Source organism: Nycticebus coucang, chromosome 11 (genome assembly GCF_027406575.1).
Source record: "Nycticebus coucang isolate mNycCou1 chromosome 11, mNycCou1.pri, whole genome shotgun sequence".
NCBI lineage: Eukaryota > Metazoa > Chordata > Mammalia > Primates > Lorisidae > Nycticebus > Nycticebus coucang.
In genome coordinates this window covers 17212236-17234402 of record NC_069790.1, presented here as the reverse complement: position 1 = coordinate 17234402, position 22167 = coordinate 17212236, and the positions used below count along the sequence as shown (strand labels likewise).

Below are 22167 nucleotides of genomic sequence, written 5' to 3'. Positions count from 1 at the left end.
GAAAAGTACGCACAGACCATTTTTTGGCAGATCAGCTTGCCTTAGTATTTGTGTATTTAATGTGTGGCCCATGAGAACTCTTATTTTCCAAAGTGTGGCAGAGAAAAAAAAAAAAAAAAGGTTGAACACCCCAATCTAAAAGTTGGCAATGACTACTGTTCCCAATCAGCATGCTTTTTTGGCCAAATTGGTTTAAATACAGTGTTTAATAAACTTTGACCTCTAGGCAGACAAATTTTGTTCTCCATTTCTTTTCCTCAAAGAAATATTACTCAACCAATAGATTAGAAAAGCATTCTAATATGCTGAAAAAGCAAGTGTGGTTTTAAAGGTTATTTTACTGTAATAGTGGGGGAGATAGATATTAAAAATTGATTAATTATAATTAAATTCAAAGGATATGCTTAAAGTGGAAGTGTCTCTAAGATCCTCAGCTGTGCTAAACTTTGAAGGATGATGTAGAAAATAAGACACTACGGCAGATAAGGTGGGCTTGTGGTAAGGATCTCTTTAGACAAAGTGGATTCAGCTTGCTCAGGGAGTCTTGTTAAAAGCAGGAAAAAAATCAAGAATAATTTTAAGCAGTTTTGTATGGATGAAGCATCTAATTCATGCCCAGGGGAAGAGACAGGTGATGAGGTTGAAAAGGTCAGCTAATAAGAGGCATTCAAATATTTATGGAAAGATGAAAGGCAAGAAAGTAAAGGAAAGCAGGGTGCGTCGGTCCAAATCATTAAGACATCAGGAAGCCAATAAAAAATTCTAAGAAGAAGAATGACATGATCAGGTTGGAATTTCTGAAAAGACCATTTTAGTAGGAGTGTTATGAATGGACTAGAGTGAAAGAAAATCTAAAGGAAAATAGATTCTTTCACAGTTATGTGCGTTAGTCCCAGGGAAAAATAAGGAATGCCTAAACAGAAGAAAAGGGCTCAGGATGGGAGTGGATTCAAGCAGAAGGGGTGTTGGGAGTAAAAACAGCCAACTGTTGCTGCCAGAGAACCACACTTACGGAAGGTAAGACATAGCACAATTTTAGAAAATTTTTCAAAAAGTTCATGGAACATACACATTATGAAAAAACTGCACAGATTTCAGAATTGTTTTACACCACAATAAACTCATGCTACCATATTTGAACAGTGTCAAGTTTGAGCATTCATTAGAATAAGACCAGTTTGAAAAGAGCCCCTAATACAGCCACATGAATTCTGCTAACATTGAAACAAGAACACTAAATTTATAGTGACACTTTGGTAGAAGAATGGTAAAATCACTGATCCTCTACAAAAGTATTGTGACAATACCCCAAAGAAATCGGCAGTTTACAAATGGATAACTCATTTTAAGGAAGGAGGATTCAATATTGAAGATGAATTCTGAATTAATTCCTCCACATTAATTTGTGAGGAAAAAAAATCATCTTGTTCATGACCTAATTGAAAAGAACTAATGATTAACAACAGAAACAATAGCCAACACCACAGACATCTCCACTGGCTCAACTTACACAATTCTGACTAAAAAATTAAGGTTGAACAAACTTTCCATTCACTGAATGTCAAACTTGTTGTGCCCAGATCAGCTGCAGACAAAAGGAGAGCTTATAAGGGGAATTTTAAGTGGGATCAAGATCCAGAAGCAATTCTACGAAGAATTAAAACAGGAGATGAAACATGGCTTTACTCTGTGTAAAAACATGGTTAAAAAACATGGTTTTTACACAGAAAACACAAAATCAAAGCAATGGCTAACAAGGGGTGGCAATAGTCCAGTCAACACCAAAGAGCAACAGACAAGAGCAAAAGTCCTGGCAACAGTTATTTGGGATGCTCAAGGCATTTTGCTTGTTGGGTTTCTGAGGGGCCAAAGAACAATCATGTTTGTTTATTATAAGTTTTGAGAAAATTAGTCAAAGATTTAGCAGAATAACACCCAGGAAAGCTTCACCAGAGGGTCTTTCCCCAGAACAGTGCTCTTGCTAATTCCTCTCATTAACTTTGAGAGAGTTTCAATGGGAAATCATTAGGTATCTACCTTATAGTCCTCATTTGTGACTTCTGACTCCTTTTTGTTTTCTAATCTTAAAAAAATCTTTAAAAGAGTACCAATTTTTCTTCAGTTAATAATGTAAAAAAGACTAAAATGAAATGGTTAAATTCCCAGGATCCTCAGTTCTTTAGAGATGGAGTAAGTGGCTGGTATCTTCACTTAACAAAAGTATCTTAACCTTGAGAAATAAAGTTTATATTTTTAAATTTTATGTTTTACTTCCATTTTTCCATGAACTTTTTGAAGTCCCCTTATATATAGGGAGCAAGATCTTGGTGGGCCTTACATAGAACATTAAGGAGCCCAGACTTCACCAGATGATGAAAATCACAAAAGAGTTTTAAAATCTGTATTTTTCAGCACATTATTCTGGCAAGCAGGTGGCAGCTGGGTTTAAAGTAGGAAAATCAGAGGCAGAAGAGATCTCCCTATTTACCAAGTCAAGCAGGAGAAAATGGAGACCTAAGATAGAATAAGGATGGCAAGAAAATCACCAGGACTGAGGGAGGGAGGGAGGGCCTGGGTGGAAGGGGAGGAGTCATATTTGATTTAGCTCAGTGGATCTCAACCTTCCTAATGCCACAACCCTTTAATACAGTTCCTCATGTTGTGGTGAACCCCTACCATAAAATTATTTTTGTTACTACTTCATAACTGTAATTTTGCTACTGTTACGAATTGTAATGTATCTTATGTGCAAGAGACCCCCAAAGGGGTCACGACCCGCAGGTTGAGAACCGCTGATTAAGACGGACGACAAAGGAGATGATGATGCCACCAAATGAAATAGAGGACAAAAAACAGGTGCCAGTTTAGAAGGAAATGAAGATGATTTCATTATGTTGACACACTGAGGTTTAGGCAAAAAAAGAACAAAGGTAGAGATGTTTAGGAGCCATCTAGATAAATTCATATATCATTCAGGTGTGAGTCAGTATGTAGGTAGTCACAGAAGTCATGAGATTAAAACCAAGAGAAAAGCTGGGCACATGGTGGGTGCCTGTAGTCCCAGCTACACAGGAGGCTGAGCCAAGAAGATCACTTGAGCCCAAGAGTTTGAGGTTGCTGTGAGCTGTGATGACACCAAGGCACTCTACCCAGGGCAACAGAGATAGACTCTGTCTTAATATAATGAAAATAATAAAAAATAAAACCAAGAGAAAGTACAAATTAAGATGAAATGTAGATGGATGGCCCAAGTTCTGGGAAATCCAACATGTAAGGGAAAAATGGATATAAAGGAATATGAAAGAAACAGAAGGGAATCTCATCTCATGATCCAGAAAATAAGAGACTGGTATCCCGACAGGTCTTGACAATTTAAGATCAGGATGTCCATAAACTGCATGGATAAGATAAAATGCAGTGTGTACGTACAACGGAATACTCTAGAAGGAACAAGTGCCGATGCCATGTCACAGATGAACTGCAAAAACACTAAGTGAAAGAAGCCGGAATGAGGTTTAAAAATATATGGTTACAGTTTAATCAAATATCCCCAATAGGCAAATCTGTACAGACAGCAAGTAGATCCGGAGGTCCCTCCCTGGAAGCAACTTCAGGCATACCCCATGATATAGCATCTAACTCTGGGAGAGAAGGGAGGAAACAAGATGAAGGGAATAAGAAAGTCCTGTGGGTAAAGATGGAATGGTTTCGATGTCCTTGAATAAAAGGGACAGTGGCTGAGCAGGGGACTAAGGACAAAAGGAGCTGAGGAAGAATGGATAAATAATAGCACTTCTAGTGGCAGATTTGCCTAGGCGTGTAAGGCACGTGACCAGCACACAGCTGCCCTGGGCATCAGAGCACTGTTCAGAGTGGAGAATTTGGCTGGGGGGCATAGTGGGAAGCAGAGACATAAAAGAATCCAGATGCTGATAAAGTAAGAGTTAGAATAATTAATCATTTCACAGATACAGGAAAAAAGAAAAGAAATGGACTGGAGATCAGGACTCCACTGAGTCAGAGAACAAGGTTTGTGGGAAAATGAACACAAAAGCTTAAAAGCTCAGTGGGGGTCTGGAGGTGGGGATCCTCCTGTTCCGAGTGCTGACACCATGCAGCATATGGCCTTACCAGTGGGGACACGAAATAGGGAAGGGGGGAAGTCACTGGAATCAAATTAGGTTGAAGAACTACAAAACCAGCCTTCGAGGGGAGGGGAGTGACAGGAAGCAGGGGTCTGTGATGTTGCACCAGGCATCTCTCAGGAGGGGGTCTCGGACAAAACAAGAGAGAGCACAAATGCTACTGGTTTTGAGTCCGAGAATCTATTTACAATGAAACAAAGTCTCAAGTAAAAAGGCAGGTGGGTGGGTGCTCAGCTCGGCTGGTAACAAAGGATAAAGGCAGGAGACGGATCAGAGCAAGGAGTTCGCCTACTGAGGAAGGACGGACGGGAGAGAGTGATGGCCGAAACTCCTGGCCTCCAGCATTATTCCGTCTACCACACGACTGTTCTGGTCCGCTAATAAGCTAACAGTGCTATTCAGTACTTGGCCTGGACTCAGAAAGTCGGTGGGAGCTTTCTTACAGCAAGAACTCAGATGTGGAATCTAAACATTCACTCATGATATAGAAGTAATAATTTGAGGCATTTTGACTGATTCCAAACACTTGTCATATAATCTCTTCTACCTCTTAAGAGCACTGAGCTTCACACTTTCTAAAATCTTACCATGTTCCTAACCAAATCTTTGTAACTTGAATTCAGTGATTGAATTTCCACATGGATCACTATCTAAATTCTACTTAATATACTCTTGTATTGTATGTGTGTGAATGGGTGTGTATACATATACAAAGTATTTTTGGTAGTAGTTTTGTCCTTTTTTGGTGAGGGAACAAGGGAGTCGATGCAGGGAAACACCAACACTGTAAGAAATCCACCCCCAAAAGCATCAGGACTGCAAAGCACAAACAAACTTACAACAGGAATGGCTTACAGAAGAGTCCTCTGGAAATGCTCCCTTACCTTGTCATGGACTGTCATACAGCTGGCTGCGTCCTTCTGAAGGATCTCCGTCACCCCATTGGAAAGCCGTTCATACTTCAGCTTGGGCTCCTCCTCACTCTCCTCCTCCTGCATGAAAAGCAGAGAGAAAGGACAGATGTCGCGGGTCTGCTTCGACAGACTCTAAACACTTCTCAGAGGGGAACCAGCAATGGTTTCTTCAATGATTGTCAATAACTACAACTAGAGCTAACAGTTAAGAGCTTTGTGTTTCATTTTGCCGAGTGTATACCAATTACTGCAGTTTCACCGGCAAAATAAACCCAGAAGTTGAAAACGGGGGTCTACAGACTTGTACTGCCACCAACTTCGTATGCTCAACCTTACTGCTTGGTACAGGTTCATGCAGTATTTTCATTCCTTACAGTTATGGAATATGGTTAGTAATTAATAAAATTGACTATAATGAACATGAATTAATAAATCTAGGACAGTTGTAAAAATTATTACAATAATTCAGAGTAATATTTTATTTTATATCAATAAGTAATGAGAAACAAAAAAGTTCATAGATTAAAAACTCTGATAGCATGAATCTGGCCAAAACAGAAATCCACAAAAATAATCCAGTCATTGACACTTCCTTCAAAAATAAATGGACAGGAGAAGGAAGGTGAAAATAATAGACTAGAAGCAGCCCACACACGCTGCTCTCAAGGAAAGGATCAAAAGCTGCAAGCAGATGCCCACCTGCAGATGGAGCCTCTTGGAGAGAGCACTGTCAATCATCAGGGAGGCCCCCAGAGATGCCAAGAGTGAGGGAGGGAGACACTCACGCAGATAGGTGGTACCTTGGGGGATGCCCATACATGGAGAAGGGATAAGGAGAGAACATCAGGGCCCCACACAGACATGCGGACTCCAGGTGTGAGGGCCCGTACCACTACCACCACGGGCCTCAGCACTGATCAGGAGAATGGCCCGGAGACAGTATCGTGAAGGTCGATCAGAGAGCAGGCTCAGCAGGGACACACTGGCCTCGTTTCTCAGGTTGCCACAGCTGACAGCACTCTGAGCTTTCAGACCTCTGGAGCATCTGGCCTACGCAGGATTCAGCTTTGCAGCCACTGCCTCCCCATCAATCCTTTTTGGGATGGAGAAGAAACAAGGAACGCAGATGTTCTCCCACACTCATAACCAGGAGCCACGCCTTCCCCTCTCCCCAGGGAATTCAAATGGACCAAGTGCCAATGCTACTCCAGAGGTCCCACAGTAGCAATCCCAGCAGGAGCTAGTTTGAAACAGAACTCTAGCCATCCAGTGGCCCAGGCCCCGCAGCCTAGCCTGCCAAACAGCAGAACAAGACGCCCCTTCCACCGTGCAACACATCCGCCACCACACTCAGAGAGATCCACTCCCCAGAGGACCCATAACCCTACGGACAGGCATGCCACCAGTACCATCTCGATACCAAAGTCAGGAAAGTAAAAGAACAAAGAAAACACAAATATCCCTTATGAACATTGATGCAGGACACTAGCAAATAAATCTAATTCAGCAGCACATCAAAAAGATAATTCACCATGATCGGTGGGTTTCATCCAGGGATGCAAGGATGGTTCAAAATATGTAAACCCATAAATATGACTCACCACATAAACAGAAGCAAAAGCAAAAACTATGTAATCATCTAAAGAGATGCAGAAGCAGCATTCGGCAAAATTCAGCATCCCTTGATGATAAAGACTCTCAACAAACTAGGCATGGAAAGAATATACCTCAAAATTATAAAAGCCATATCTGACAAACCCATAGCCAACATCATATTGAACTGGGAAAAGTTGAAAGCCCTCCCCCTAAGAACTGGCACAAGACAGGGAACCCACTGTCACCACTAGAATTCAACACAGTTCTAGAAGTCCTAGCCAAAACAATCAGGAAAGAGAAGGAAAAAGGGGGCATCAAATATCACTGTTTGCTGATGGTATGATCCTGCATGAAGAATATCCTAAAGACTGCATCAAAAGACTCCTGGAATTGATAAATTCAGGACCATATAGCTACGACCAATTGGTCTTTGACAAAGCAGAGAAAAACATACACTGAGGAAAGGGTGCCTCATTCAATACATGGTGCTGTGAAAACTGGACAGCCACATGCAGAAGAACGAAATAGGACACTTATTTCTCACCATTCACAAAAATAAATTCAAGATGGATTAAACACATAAGTACAAAGCATGAAACGATAAATATTCTAAAACAAAACGTAAGTAAAACCCTTCTAGACATAGGTCTAGGCAAAGAATTTATGACTAAGACCCCAAAGGCAAATATAACCACAAAAAGAAATACAATTTAATTAAGTTAAAAGGCTTCTTCACAGCAAAGGAAATAGAGTAAATAGACAATTTGCAGAATGGGAGAAAATATTTGTAAACTGTATATCAAAATAGCAAGAAAAAATTCCATCAAAAAGTTGGCAGAAAGCACAAACACAAATTTGAGAAGACAGTCAAAATGGCCAACAGACGTGAAAAAAAATGCTCAACATCACTAATCATTAGGGAAATACAAATTAAAACCACAATGAGATACAATTTTACCCCAGTCAGAATGGCCATCATTAAAAAGAAAAAACAAAAAACAGATGCCAGCATGGATGCAGAGAAAAAGGTAGTGAAACACCATCAGTGAGACTGCAAATTTCTACAACCTCTATGGAGAATAGTAGAGGATTCCTGAAGAGGTAAAAGTAGACCTACTAATTGATACAGCAATTCTACTATTGGGTTATCTATCCAGTATCTAAAATCATTTTATCGAAAAGACACTTGTGTTCAAATGTTTATCACAGCACAGTTTACAATTGGATAAGATATGGAATCAACCCAAGTACCCATCAACACGAGTGGACAAAAATTTTCAGAATTTTTTAAAGATGAAAGTAATCTGTCTGTGCACAGCAGCTCACACCTGTAATCCCAGCACTCTAGGAGGCTGAGACAGGTGGATTGCTTGAGTACAGGAGTTTGAGAACAGCCTGAGCCAGTGCAAGATCCCATCTCTAAAACTAGCAGGGTGTTGTGGCAGGCACATGTGGTCCCAACCACTGAGGAAGCTGAGGCAAGAGGATTCCTCAAGCCCAAAGAGTTTGAGTCTGCTGTGAGCTCTGACGCATGGCACTCCATCCAGGGTGTCGCAAACAACAACAACAAAAATAATCCATGTCCAATGATAGAAATATATAGGATTATGGGTAAGTTAACGAGAAAACCATTAAATATCATTTTGATAATATTCTGCAGACTGTACACACATACACACACACTGTGGAGTATTAGTCAGTCATAAAATGGGATTAAATAACATCCATTAACTTAGATGGAAGTAGAGACCATTACCCTAAGTTATCTTTAAGTATGGGAAAACAAACACCACATGTTGTAATAGTTGGGAGGTAACGATGGGTGAACATGGGCACAAAGAGACGGACAGGACTTTGGGAACTGAAAGGAGGGCAACGGGGGATGGGAAACAGACTTACTGGGCACAGCGAACTCTGTCCTGTCGGCAGGCACATTAAAAACCCTGACTTCAGCATTACAGAGCGCACCCATGTAACAAAAACAAACATCTCCCCCTTAATAGTTTAAAATTAAGTAAGTAATTGTACAGTCTTCACACTCCAGCCAATATTAGAGTAGCTTGAGGTACATCAGTGCTGACCCAGATAACTAGTAAAGCTTAATGAAATATACAACATCTGTCCAGGACATTGAAGTGCTGGTGTGGCAACCTGAACCAGAAGACGCCAGGGTGGTGGGGAAACTGCAGAGAGGTGAGTTGGCCTTCCACAGCCACCTTCTTCCTGGAGGCATTTACTGACAAGAGGCTGAGAACCCTAGGAAGACAGCCACTGCCAGGGACAGGGAAAGCAGCAAACCTTGTGGCACGTAAGGGGACAGAGTGACAAGGTTGGAGACCTGTGGGGACAACATCCTAGTGGAAGAGAGAGGCAGAGAAGTAAACGTGTTACACACTCCCTTCTTCCCGTTAAGACAAATTGTCAGTTTCTAAAGCTGCATAGGGTCTGACGCTAAAAAATAAACAGAATGCCTCAGAAATGTAAACCAGCTGCCTGGGCTGAGAAGGTAAGAATTAGTTTAGGAGCTGTCAGGAAATTGTGTGCTGGTGCACACCAGAGACTTAACTGGAACCCCTTATCCATACAGGACCAACAACCTGCCAAACTTAACAGAGTTGCAACTCAGTTCAATTCCTGCGTAAATAAGATGTGTAACCCCAACATGTCTGTGTAGTGAAGAGAAGGAAGACTTCTTTTGGAGAAAGTTACTGGGGCTCCTACAATTTTTCATTTACAATACAGGATTCAGTACAAATCTACTAGGAAGGCCATGGTAGAGAACCAAATGACCCAAAAGCTAGATGAATGAAAATTTTCAACAAAGAGTTATAATCTGTAAAAAAGAATCAAATGAAAATTTGTATGCTGAAAGGTATAACTGAAATTAAGAGGTCAATAGACAGTTAACAGAAGACTGGCAAAGAAGAAAATAAGATCAGTGAAATGGAAACCAGGTTAAAAAATATCCAGAGGGAAGTTCAGAAAAGAAAAAGAAAAATGTCTGAAAAATATAGAAATGTATGAGACATGCAGAGCAAAGTAAAAAGGTCTAACATCCTTTTAAGTACAGTTTCAGAGGGGAAAGGAAAGATGGGAAGGAACAGAACCAACACTCAGACAGGTAACAGCTTTTCTAAAATGAGTAAGACATCAAACCACAAATTCAAGCAGCTCTACAATCCCAAGCCAGATAAAAATGAAGAAAATCACATCTAAGGCAAACCAGAGTTAAAGAAAAACAAAAGAAAATTAGGAAAATTATGTAATAGAAAATGGGCTCGTGGAGTAACAAGTGCTCTGCCCATGAAGGACACAGGAGGCAGAGCTCACAGAAGCCTCCACCTCTGCGGATGCATATTCACAGGAAAAGGGGTTAAGCTGTGGGTACGTGGAAATGACAGATTATAACAGCACCACCCTAAAGACTATCAGATATCTCAGTTTATCCTGAGGGGGAGAAAAATACTACGGAAAGTTAAGTATAATTATCCCATTTTGTAGACTCTCAGTAAAAACCAATGATGAGAAATTCTTAGTAATTTCCTCAAGCACAATGCCTAAGTGAAGCTAAAATTCAAATTCAGTTACAAAGGCATTAAAGACAATATCTGTATGACACACTACCCAGTCTCCTGTAAAAATGACTCAACAAATCACAACAGAAGCCTCTTCTCTGCCTAAAACTAACGATTAACTATGTCATCATTAGGAACTGTTTAAAAATGTGTTTACTTAGTAGATACATTAGGGATTTACTACTGCAAAACAAATTATGCCAAAACTTATAGATTTTCTTACTATCTTTTTTATAGATAGAAGTCTCCCTGCCTTGCCCAAGTTGGACACAAAGACTACTCCTGGTTCAGTCTCTCTGAGTTGTTGGGACTATAGGCACACACCACCCCACCCAGCTACCAAAACTTCCCAATTTAAAACAACAATAAATATGTATTATTTTGGAGTTTCAATTCAGTAGTGGCTTGGCTGGGTAGTTCATTAATCTCTCACGGGGTTGCAGACAAGATGTCAGCTGGGGCTGCAATCATCAGAAGGTTTGACTGGGAGTAGAGTATCTGCTTCCAAGTTGGCTCAGTCAAAAGGCTGGCAAGTCCTTGCCTCATGGACCTCTTCATTAGGGCTGCTTGAGTATCCTCAAGAATGTCTGAAAACATTCTCCCAGCTTCTCCAGGGTGAACGATCCAAGTGAGCACAGAGCAGAAGCCCCACGCGTTGCACGACCTGCTCTCAGAGGGTGCACACTGTCATTTATGATATTCTGTTGGTCATACGGGTCCACCATGTGTGGGTGTGGGAGGGGTGAACACAAAAGCATAAATAATAGGAGGTAAGTGTCACTGGAGGCCACCATGTTGGCTAGCTGCAACAATAGTACTAGAACTTTAAGAACAATAAACCTAGTTTAAAAACAAAACAGTATTTCATGTCTACTGATAAATTACCTCAAATAATTCCCCCAATATACAGAAGCTATTAGATGTTTATTTAGTAACAGTATTAAAAACAAAGATGGTGTACCTATTAAAATTAACAACATTCTGAGAATAACTTCAAGAACTAATAGCAACAAAAGGAAAGTATAATAAAGTCTGGCTATCCAAAGTATGGCTATACGTTTCCATAAAAAGGTAGCTAACGAAAACTAACATAACCTAACGAGCTGTTATACCCCCCCCAGGTGACCTGTTTTTAATACAAAATATGAAATAGCCAAACAACCAAAGTCTAAAGAAACTTGAAAAAATAAAATTACAAAAAGCTACAAATAAACATTTCCACTTATGTGTCTACAAGCAAGAAATAGAAATCATTACAAAGTTAACATTAAATGTGGCACAGATGATGTGTGCATTTTGAAGTAAATGTGTTAAATATAAATTGAATCTTGGGTGTTAGTCTTTATAATAAGATGCCACATGTTGCTCGAGTCTGGACATCAAATGTGCAGCCAATGTGAAAAGTTAATTCTAGCCTCTTCGCTATTTTGCATAAAAGCACTCATCCACGGACCATTAGATAAAGTTACTGTAAATAAGGTTTTCCTGTCTTATTTATAAGTGAAAGCTAAATAATTTCTCCCACATAAATATACAAAAATAAATACTTTCACAACACAGTTCACTGAAGCATCCATGCTAGGTTTCAGAAACCATAAATAAAATGAAAACTCCAATATTAGGCATTTGATGTACCATTTCACGCCCTTCTGACAGCTATCTTTTATATTAAAAGCAGGCTAAAGGTGAATTTTTAAGGATTTTTCCTCCTTGCTGTAAACAAAGAAAATAGAAAGTGATTCAAAAATACAATTCATGGAGGTTATTCTGTTGCTGCAGACTCTATATCACATTTTAAATAAAAAACATTTTCAAAAAACAAGTACACTAATATAGAGTTTCACTTCAATTAAAAAAAGACTTAAATGGGAAAAAAAGGCTTTCATGCAGTTTGGGCTTCCATGGTAAACAACCCAGTGTTAATAAAAAGTAAATCAATAATTTTTGTTAAATTTTAATAATCCTACAAGCCTACAAATAAAACCATCAACAGTCTGAGTTGAGATGACAGTTAACTGCGTTTCTATGACAACCTAGTGGAACAGTACACGTCCTGACTTGCAGCTAAGTGAAGATATGAACAGAGTGACATTTACCCATACAAGAAAAATTTGCAGCTTTCCTTTAAAAAAGAATCAATTCCTCAACTAACACGGATTTTTACTAAGTGTATAGCACTTTTAATTAAAGACAAGTTCTTTAAAGCGTCCTACAGAATTCTAAACACTATCGGAAAATGAATGTCATATCACAATCATTCTTACTGAGTTTTGGATTTGGAAGAGGAAAACATTACTTTGGGGGATAACAAATTAAAGCAATTAAAGATTTCTGTCTGAAAAACCATTTAGTAATTTGTTACTGTTATTACTTTGTTACCGTAGGGCAAATTTCCATGGAGCAAATCCTGTTAACCTACCTTAGACTTGTATACCAGTAAGAATACTGCACTTTCCTTTTTACCTGATCATTTAAAATCTGCGTACAAGGAATTTCTTGTCTGTGTGTGTTTAAATTCGAAGGATGTAACATTTTTCATTCTGTTTTCATTTTATAAATCTTCCACGTTAGTACATTTTATATACCACTGTTACACTCTTGAAGCCTTGCATTTTATTTTTAAAATGTGGGTCACATGAATTCCAGGGGTTAACAGAAAGATCATTATATTTTCTATTGTAACTATTTATGCAGAACTTAAAATTTCATTTCTGGAAACCATTTCTTTATTAATATACAATTTCGTTTAGTTTTCACATAACACAATGATATAACGAAGAGGTGAGAAATCTCTTAAGTCCAAATTAAGTGGGTGTAAAATACCACCAGTTGAGCTCTCCTAGGCTTTCAGAATCTCACTCGATGGAGATGGACGTTGTCCTATCTGCCTTCACCTATGAGAAAGACCTCAGCTGACCCTCCAGAAATTTCAGTGAGATAAATAGCTCACTTGGTTTCATGTCATCAACTACACCTGACTAGGGGCAAACCCTTTTAATAAATATCCAATGTTTTAAAGCTAGATACAATAAGGAAACACTAACATCTTCAAAAGATATTCCCATTGTTTAAAAAAAAAAAAAAAGGCTTTTATGCAACTTGAACCTCCACAGTAAAAAACCAACTATTAATAAAAAGCAAATCAATAATCAACCAGGGGTATGACGGCATAAAATAAAGGCTTTCTTCCTCTAGAACATTCTCCCTAGAACTCTAATTACCTTGAAATATTCAAAATTAGTAGCCAATCTTGTAAGTTCAGCATATTAAAAAAGCTATCAAAATCCAATAATGGAACATTTGAATTTTAGAAAATTTGTATTTAAAAAATTTATCTTCACAAATAATTCAGTTTAGAAGTCCCATGACATATTATACTATTTCTTTTCACTTACTATTTATTAAAGAAGATAGAGAAAGAATAGAAAAATAAAACAACATATAGATGGTGCCAACTATAAAATATATATATGTTTTAAAAAGCATAACTAAAGGGCTGGCTGGGTGCCTCATACCTGTAATCCTAGAACTCTGAGAGGCCAAGGTGGGTGGACAGCCTGAGCTCAGGAGCTCGAGACCATCCTGAGCTAGAAGCGATTCCCCCATCTCTAAAAAAAAAATAGCGGGGTGTTTGGTGGGGCCTGTAGTCCCAACTACTTGGGAGGCTGAGGCAAAAGAACTACTTAAGGCCAAGAGTTGAGGTTGCTGTGAGCTGTGACACCATGGCACTCAACCCCAGGGCGACTGATGAGACACTGTCTCAAAAAAAAATATTTAAAAAAATAACTAAAATTAACAGTATTTCAACCAAACATATAATTTGCAACTCAAAAACACAACTAACAATATTTTAAAGAACAGATCTCATCACTATCACGGGGTACTATCAAAAAACTCAATACAGATACTGAAAAACTATATGTAATCTGGCATACATCTTTATTTGAAACTATAATGGTATCATAAATATACATGAATATAGGACATTTCCAAATATTTCACAATGATCTTGAACTTTTCCTGAAAAGGTAGGAGTGATACACTATGAGGAAAAACATACATAAAAAAGACCCTGGGGGTAAAGTTCAAATTAATTGAGGACTAATGTCTTTAATTAGCTGTTACTTCCCACTCCCTGCCCCCAGATGAATGGTACTTCCTTAAAAGGGCAACTGTGACTATCAATTATTATAAGCTATAGTTTTATTACAGAAAGATCATTTTACTTGTACAAAAAGATGACTATCTTCTAGGAAAGATGGCTTTCTAAATCCTTTAAAGTGTCAAAACATATCAAGAAAACTATATAAAACAAGCTGAATGAGTAACTTCTCGTTTCCATTAATAACACAAGGTATTACAGCTGCATCAATGACCAAACTTTATGAAAGTGACATGAAGATAATGGAATTCATCCACAACAAAACAACTATGGTCAAAGCTCCCAGGATGCCTTTCCATCGGACTGCTGAACATTGTTATGAATGCAAATACGTTAAATTTTCAACTTTCATGCAATACTGCTATTAAGGAAAAAAATATATTAATAAAAAAGCAGCTGAAATTAGGAATTGAGAAATGTAATCCAGAAGGCATAGGTCTACTTTTTCAAGTAGAAAATTCACCATGAATCAACTCACATCCATATATTATTTTTAAAACCTTAAAATACACATGGTTAAAAAATGCTTCTCAAACAGAGGTGATTGTGTTCTCCAAGGATATTTATTTGGCAATGTCTAGAGTTTATTTTTGTTGTCACAGTGAGTGGAGGAACACAGCTGCTTGCATCCAGCAGGTAGAGGCCAAGGGTGATGCTGCACAAGCTAAAGTGCACAAGAACACTCCCCCAGAACATAAACCTTTGGCCAACCTAACCAGGAAAAAAAGAGTAAAATCTCTAATTTCATCAATCAGAAATGATAACGATGAAATAACAACAGACCCCTCAGAAATTCAAAAAATCCCTAACAAATACTACAAGAAACTCTACTCTCAGAAATATGAAAATCTGAAAGAAATCAACCAATACCTGGAGTACGCTACCAACCAAGACTTAGCCAGAACGAAGTGGAAATGTTGAACAGGCCTATATCAAGTTCTGAAATAGCATCAACTATACAAAATCTCCATAAAAAGAAAAGCCCAGGACCAGATGGCTTTACGTCACAATTCTACCAAACCTTTAAAGAAGAACTAGTACCTATACTACTAAACCTCTTCCAAAATACAGAAAAAGAAGGAATATTACCCAACACATTCTACAAAGCAAACATCACCTTGATCCCCAAACCAGGGAAAGACCCAACAAGAAAAGAAAATTATAGACCAATATCACTAATGAATATAGATGCTAAAAATACTCAATAAGATCCTAATAAACAGAATCCAACAACACATCAAAAAAATTATACACCATGACCAAGTCGGATTTATCCCAGGGTCTCAAGGCTGGTTCAATACACGTAAATCTATAAATGTAATTTAACACATAAACAAACTAAAAAATAAGGCCATATGATTCTTTCAATTGATGGAGAAAAAGCTTTTGATAATATCCAGCATCCCTTCATGATCAGAACACTTAAGAAAATTGGTACAGAAGGGACATTTTTTAAACTAATAGAGGCCATCTATAGCAAACCCACAGCCAATATCGTATTGAATGGAGTTAAACTGAAATCATTTCCACTTAGATCAGGAACCAGGCCAGGATGCCCATTGTCTCCATTGCTCTTTAACATTGTAATGGAAGTTTTAGCCATTGCAATTAGGGAAGAAAATGCAATCAAGGGTATCCAGATAGGGTCAGAAGAGATCAAACTTTCACTCTTCCCAGATGATATGATCGTATATCTGGAAAACACTAGGGCTTCTACTACAAAACTTTTAGAAGTGATCAAGGAATACAGCAATGTCTCAAACTACAAAATCAACACCCATAAATCTGTAGCCTTTATATATACCAACAATAACCAAGCCGAAAAAACAGTCAAGGACTCTATTCCTTTCACAGTAGTGCCAAAGAAGATGAAATATTTGGGAGTATACCTAACAAAGGATGTGAAAGATCTCTACAAAGAGAACTATGAAACTTTAAGAAAAGAAATAGCTGAAGATGTTAACAGATGGAAAAACATACCATGCTCATGGCTGGGAAGAATCAACATTGTTAAAATGTCCATACTACATACTACCCAAAGCAATATATAATTTTAATGCAATTTCTATTAAAGCTCCATTATCATATTTTAAAGACCTTGAAAAAATAATACTTCATTTTATATGAAATCAGAAAAAACATCGAATAGCCAAAACATTACTTTGCAATAAAAACAAAGCAGGAGGAATCACGCTACTAGACCTGAGACTGTACTATAAATCGATAGTGATCAAAACAGCATGGTATTGGCACAAAAGCAGAGAAGTAGATGTCTGGAACAGAATAGAGAACCAAGAGATGAATCCAGCTACTTACCGTTATTTGATCTTTGACAAACCAATTAAAACATTCAGTGGGGAAAAGATTCCCTATTTAACAAATGGTGCTGGGTAAACTGGCTGGCAACCTGCAGAAGATTGAAACTGCACCCACACCTTTCACCATTAACTAAGATAGACTCTCACTGGATAAAAGATTTAAACTTAAGACATGAAACTATAAAAATACTTGAAGAAAGTGCAGGGAAAACTCTTGAAGGAATCGGCCTGGGTGAATATTTTATGAGGAGGACTCCCCAGGCAATTGAAGCAGTATCAAAAATACACTACTGGGACCTGATCAAACTAAAAAGCTTCTGCACAGCCAACAACATAGTAAGTAAAGCAAGCAGACAGCCCTCAGAATGGGAGAAAATATTTGCAGGTTATACCTCCAATAAAGGTCTAACAACCAGAATCCACAGAGAACTCAAATGTATTAACAAGAAAAGAACATGTGACCCATCTCAGGGTGGGCAAGGGACTTGAAGAGAAACTTTTCTAAAGAAGACAGATGCACAATCTACAAACACATGAAAAAAAGCTCATCATCCTTAATCATCAGAGAAATGCAAATCAAAACTACTTTGAGATATCACCTAACCCCAGTAAGAGTAGCCCACATAACAAAATCCCAAAACCAGAGATGTTGGCGTGGATGTGGAGAAAAGGGCACACTTCTACACTGCTGCTGGGAATGCACACTAATACGTTCCTTTTGGAAGGATGTTTGGAGAATACTTAGAGACCTAAAAATAGACCTGCCATTTGATCATATAATTCCTTTACTAGGTTTATACCCAGAAGACCAAAAGTCACAATATAACAAAGACATCTGTACCAGAATGTTTATTGCAGCCCAATTCATAATTGCTAAGTCATGGAAGAAGCCCAAGTGCTCATCGACCCACGAGTGGACTAGCAAATTGTGCTACCTGCAGCCTTAAAGAAAGATGGAGACTTTACCTCTTTCATGTTTACATGGATGGAGCTGGAACATATTCTTCTTAGCAAAGTATCTCAGGAATGGAAGAAAAAGTATCCAATGTACTCAGCTCTACTATGAAGCTAATTTATAGCTTTCACATGAAGACTATAACCCAACTATAGCACAAGACTATGGGGAAAGGGCCCAGGAAGGGAAGGGAAGGGGGAGGTTTTGGTGAAGGGAGGGTAATAGGTGGGGCCACACCTACAGTGCATCTTAGAATGGGTAGAGGCGAAATTTACTAAATGCAGAATACAAATGCCTACATACAGTAACTAAGAAAATGCCAGGAAGGGTATGTTGAACAGTTTGATGAGAATATTTCAGATTGTATATGAAACCCACACATTGTACCCCTTGATTGCACCAATGTACCCAGCTATGATTTAACAATAAAAATAAATTAAAAGAAGTAATAAATAAAATAAAATAAAAAAACAAACAAACAAAAAAAAAAACTATCTGCCTCCAAAGGCCAGAAGAAACCAAGGCGGAGAAACCCTGCATTAAAGAAACTTCACAGGACAAAATATAATATTAACAGACATTAAAATTTGTTTTCAATGACAACTTAAAAACAAAGGGAAATTCTCACAATGTCTTGTTAGGTAAAACACTAGGTCATAAAAGCTGCTTAGTATGATAAACATTTTAAGAAGTGTGTATGCACATGTGGAGGGAAAGATTAGAAGAACACCGAAACAATAGCCTCCCTAAGCTTGTTTCTTAAAGACATCTGTAAAATGGGGGCCACAATAGGACCCATATCACAGAGTTGCTGTGACCTTTAAAGAAGACAGCAAAGAAAAATCACTGTTGAGAGCTATTGCCAGTATTTTCTAAAACAAACATGTATCATATTTATTATAAAAATAAATGCTATTTTCAAAGCTGTTATTCAACATCCTCTTGAAACTTTGTATCTACTCAACTGAGGTTCTTATCTCTCAAAGCTGCTTTCCTTACCCTAACACTCTGACAGAAAAGTAAGTAAAAGTTGAGCCCCTAATAATTGAGGAGTTCTACTTAAGAGTCACAAGATATGCAGTCTTCATAAACCTTGGTCTCTCCTGTGCCCTGTGGTATCAGAATTTCATGTTCAATTCAAGAAGGAAAAAATAAGGTGAAGGTTCCCATGCCCTAAGCCACAGACCATAAACAGGATCAACTCCCATCATTTATTTTATATTGGGAAAGCGATAAGAATATATAGAGGAAGAAAAAAAAATAAGAAAAGCAAATAAGCTTTTCATTTCCTTCTAGCCATATGGAATAACCTCACCAATCTTCAGGCTATGCCATTCAGGTGGACAATTTCCGCCACTAAAGCCAACATCACCCTCTTTTCCTTTCCTCCCAATATCCCTGGGTGATCACAAGATCCTCAGAAGCAGGGTTTATACCTTTTCATTGTTCTGAACTTCACCTAACAGAACTGTGGGTGCCTAATAAAGACCAGTGAAAACAAACGCACGCCATGACAGCAGACGAGGTTTGGTAAGCAGCTTTTCTGAGACATTCTCGTTTATATTTCAACAAAGCAAAACCCAAACCACAGAATTTCAACCAAAAGGACGCATGGAGATCATCTGAACTATGTGTTATTTTACAGACACACAGGGAAGGGGGTGGGGAAAGTGGGTACAAGGAGGTAAAGGCACTAAACAGAAGAAAGGGAGCGGCAATTCTGAAACAGGGACTGAGAATCACAGATGAAGTGAGAGCAGTGAAGTTCTAGCAGCTCCTAGTGGTATACCAAACAGAGGTCCTGCAAACTCACTTTTCAGAAAAACTGACATTTATTTCTAATTTGTATGCTATTATATTAAAAAGGAAAATGCGAAAGTTCCTGAAATTATTTTGTTTTAGATATTAAATATTTAGCAAGCATTTCCAAGTGCAAAGAGGTACCTTGCCAGCCGCCCTCACCTAAGCCTCTTACAGCTTCTCAATAATTTCCACAAAGAAACAGATAAACACAATAGTATAAAAATTAAAATAACTACCAAAATCAAGAAGAAACTGACACACATTTGTTGACTGATTTTTAATTCATGACACACCCCCATTTGTTCCAAGAAAACATGAACCACCCAAATAAAAGGTAGACGCTGTCTAGCTCTTCCACCAATGCCCTGCGTCCATGACGTGATGCCTACCCCAATTCCACTGGGCAGACGCCTGCACTACCCCGAGGGACTGTTTTCCAGAAGAGGGCAACTATGCCTGTAGCCACTCCCCACTGTTTCTCCACACTCCATGTAATTTAGCCCTGGTGATCATCTTTCTTCCACAGGCAGAGATTCTAAACCCCTACTATTAGAATAGGAAATCAGGAGACAGGGCTGAGATGGGACGTAGGGGCTTGAAGGTCAAGGGCAGGTGTTAAACTTTTACGCAGAGGCTAATCAGAAAGGCTGAAAATCACAGGCAAGAACCAGCTTCAAAGGGCTTGTCAGCTATCTCTGCCACCTAACAAGAACTTTGGCTCATGACAATATCATTTACATTGAGGTTTTAAAGTTTCTCCACCCTTGAAATCACCATGACAGTTCCAAAATAACCATATTAAGTATAAAAGCTGGAGGAAACCCAATTCTAGGAATTACTACCCAAATTTTTAGTGAAAACCAACCCCTTCGCCTTCAATTCCTCCCTTCAATTAGTAAGAGGACAAAAGGCCCGAGTCTACTTCCTCTCAGCACAAGCACTACACTGCTCTCTTTCATGAGAGTATACTTTCACTTTCAGTAAAGCTTTTGCTTGATTGACTTATGGGGCATCCTGAAATTCTTTTCCACAACACCAAGAACATGGAAAAATCTCCACTAGGAGGTCGATAACACTACCACTTGGGCAATACACTAACCACGGTCTGGTGGTCCCAGCCTGGAGGGCGGCAGGACCAAGGGAACCCTGATAGCAGGAAGGTAGGCACAGCAGAGGACCAGAGAAAAACCAGTAAATGTGAAAGTAAACAATGACTTAATAAACCAGAAAATGATATGATTAATAAGTCCAAGTGTTAGTACTTTTTGAAAGACAAATAGAATAAAATAACCACAAAATAAAAGTCATCAAAAGACTATCTCCTGTAGAACGGTACTAACTAGCCCAGACTGCTTTAGCGGCAAGTTCTATTAAAAACCTTCAAAGAATACAAAATTCTTAGTTATCTGAACTGTCCCATAACAAGGCAACATAATGACTCCCCAATTCATTTTGAAAACACAGCACAACTTTGACACCCCAACTCCCAAAAGGTACACCAAAAAGAAAAATACACACATGCAGGCATCTTATATAGGAATTTAAATGTAAAAATGATACACATCATAAACCAAACCCAGCATATATCAATAGAAAACATTTAAGATCAAATACTGTAAAAATGCAACTACCGAATATTAAGAAATCTGACTTCACCGACAGGTCAAAGAAAAAAACCACAGTTTCTGAGTAAAAAAAAAAAAAAAAAACCTCTCAGTAAATAAAGAAGTTTCTCTTCCATACAGCCAAGAATGAAGAGCTGAGAATGATCGATTTACAATCAGAAGCCAAGAATAATTCCTAACAATGAAGTAAGAGAAGCATTCCCAGCAGCAGGAAACCCACAGGTGCCAACTATCACTTCTGCTTTCTTCAATACCAATTTAGACATTCTAGCCAAACGAAGACAAGGAAAGAGAAAACGTAATAAATAGATCGTTGGTGGTATGATGGTATTTGGAAGCGGTATTAACTATGGAAAGAACAAAACACAGCTTCTGCCAAGACAGAGCGCCCACTTCGGCTGCTGGTCCTCCTTCCTCAGAGCAAACTCTGAGGACACCATACAAATTACAGGAAAGAGGGATTCCAAAAATTAACATCCTCAAGTGAGAAACTGAACAGCAGCTGCCTCCCTCCCAGCTTCACTCATGCATCTCCCATCCTCCCCTACCAAGCGCAGGTGACCTCCTCCCGGAGCTGGTCACCCTGGGGATTTGCCTCAACAGCAAGTCACAAGCTCAGAAGAATCATTTCACAAACTGCCACATTGAAATGTATTTAATGGAGGAAGTAGTCAAATAATAGGAAAAAAATCCAGGAGCTGCTGTTAAGAGATACGAGAAATAAGGGTGAGCAACTATCTAGCTAAAATTCACAAATGTCCTTAAAGAAAGAAGAAGGAGAATTATCCAAAGTCCTGCTGGAATTCATAATCAAGTCACCAGGTACAAAATTAAAGTTTTCTGATGGCCCTTGCACCATACGTAGCCCATGGACACTGGACAAGTTACCTCCACCTCAGTTACCTCAGCTTTTGTGAAAAGGGGATGATAGACACCACAGAGAATTTCTGTAAGAATTCAATGTAATAAATGCATATAAGGCACAAAGCACAGTATCTGGAGCTATCCAGTGAATGTCAGAACCTGAATCTATTACTATTATGTGTGCTAGTCCCAAGTTCAAACTGCAGAAAT

The 22167-nt window shown here is 38.6% G+C and overlaps 1 protein-coding gene across 6 annotated transcripts in view; it reads right to left on the bottom strand.

The window, feature by feature from the left end:
- VPS41 (VPS41 subunit of HOPS complex) overlaps positions 1-22167 on the bottom strand; it is a 230393-nt gene that overhangs the window by 185263 nt on the left and 22963 nt on the right. For all 6 annotated transcript variants that reach the window (XR_008383629.1, XR_008383626.1, XR_008383627.1 and 3 more), the window contains one exon: positions 5030-5137. Coding sequence is in view for 2 of the 6 variants with exons in the window: in XM_053608791.1 (XP_053464766.1) it covers positions 5030-5137 (108 nt within the window). In the remaining 4 variants the exon portion in view is untranslated. The remainder of the gene's footprint in view (positions 1-5029; positions 5138-22167) is intronic.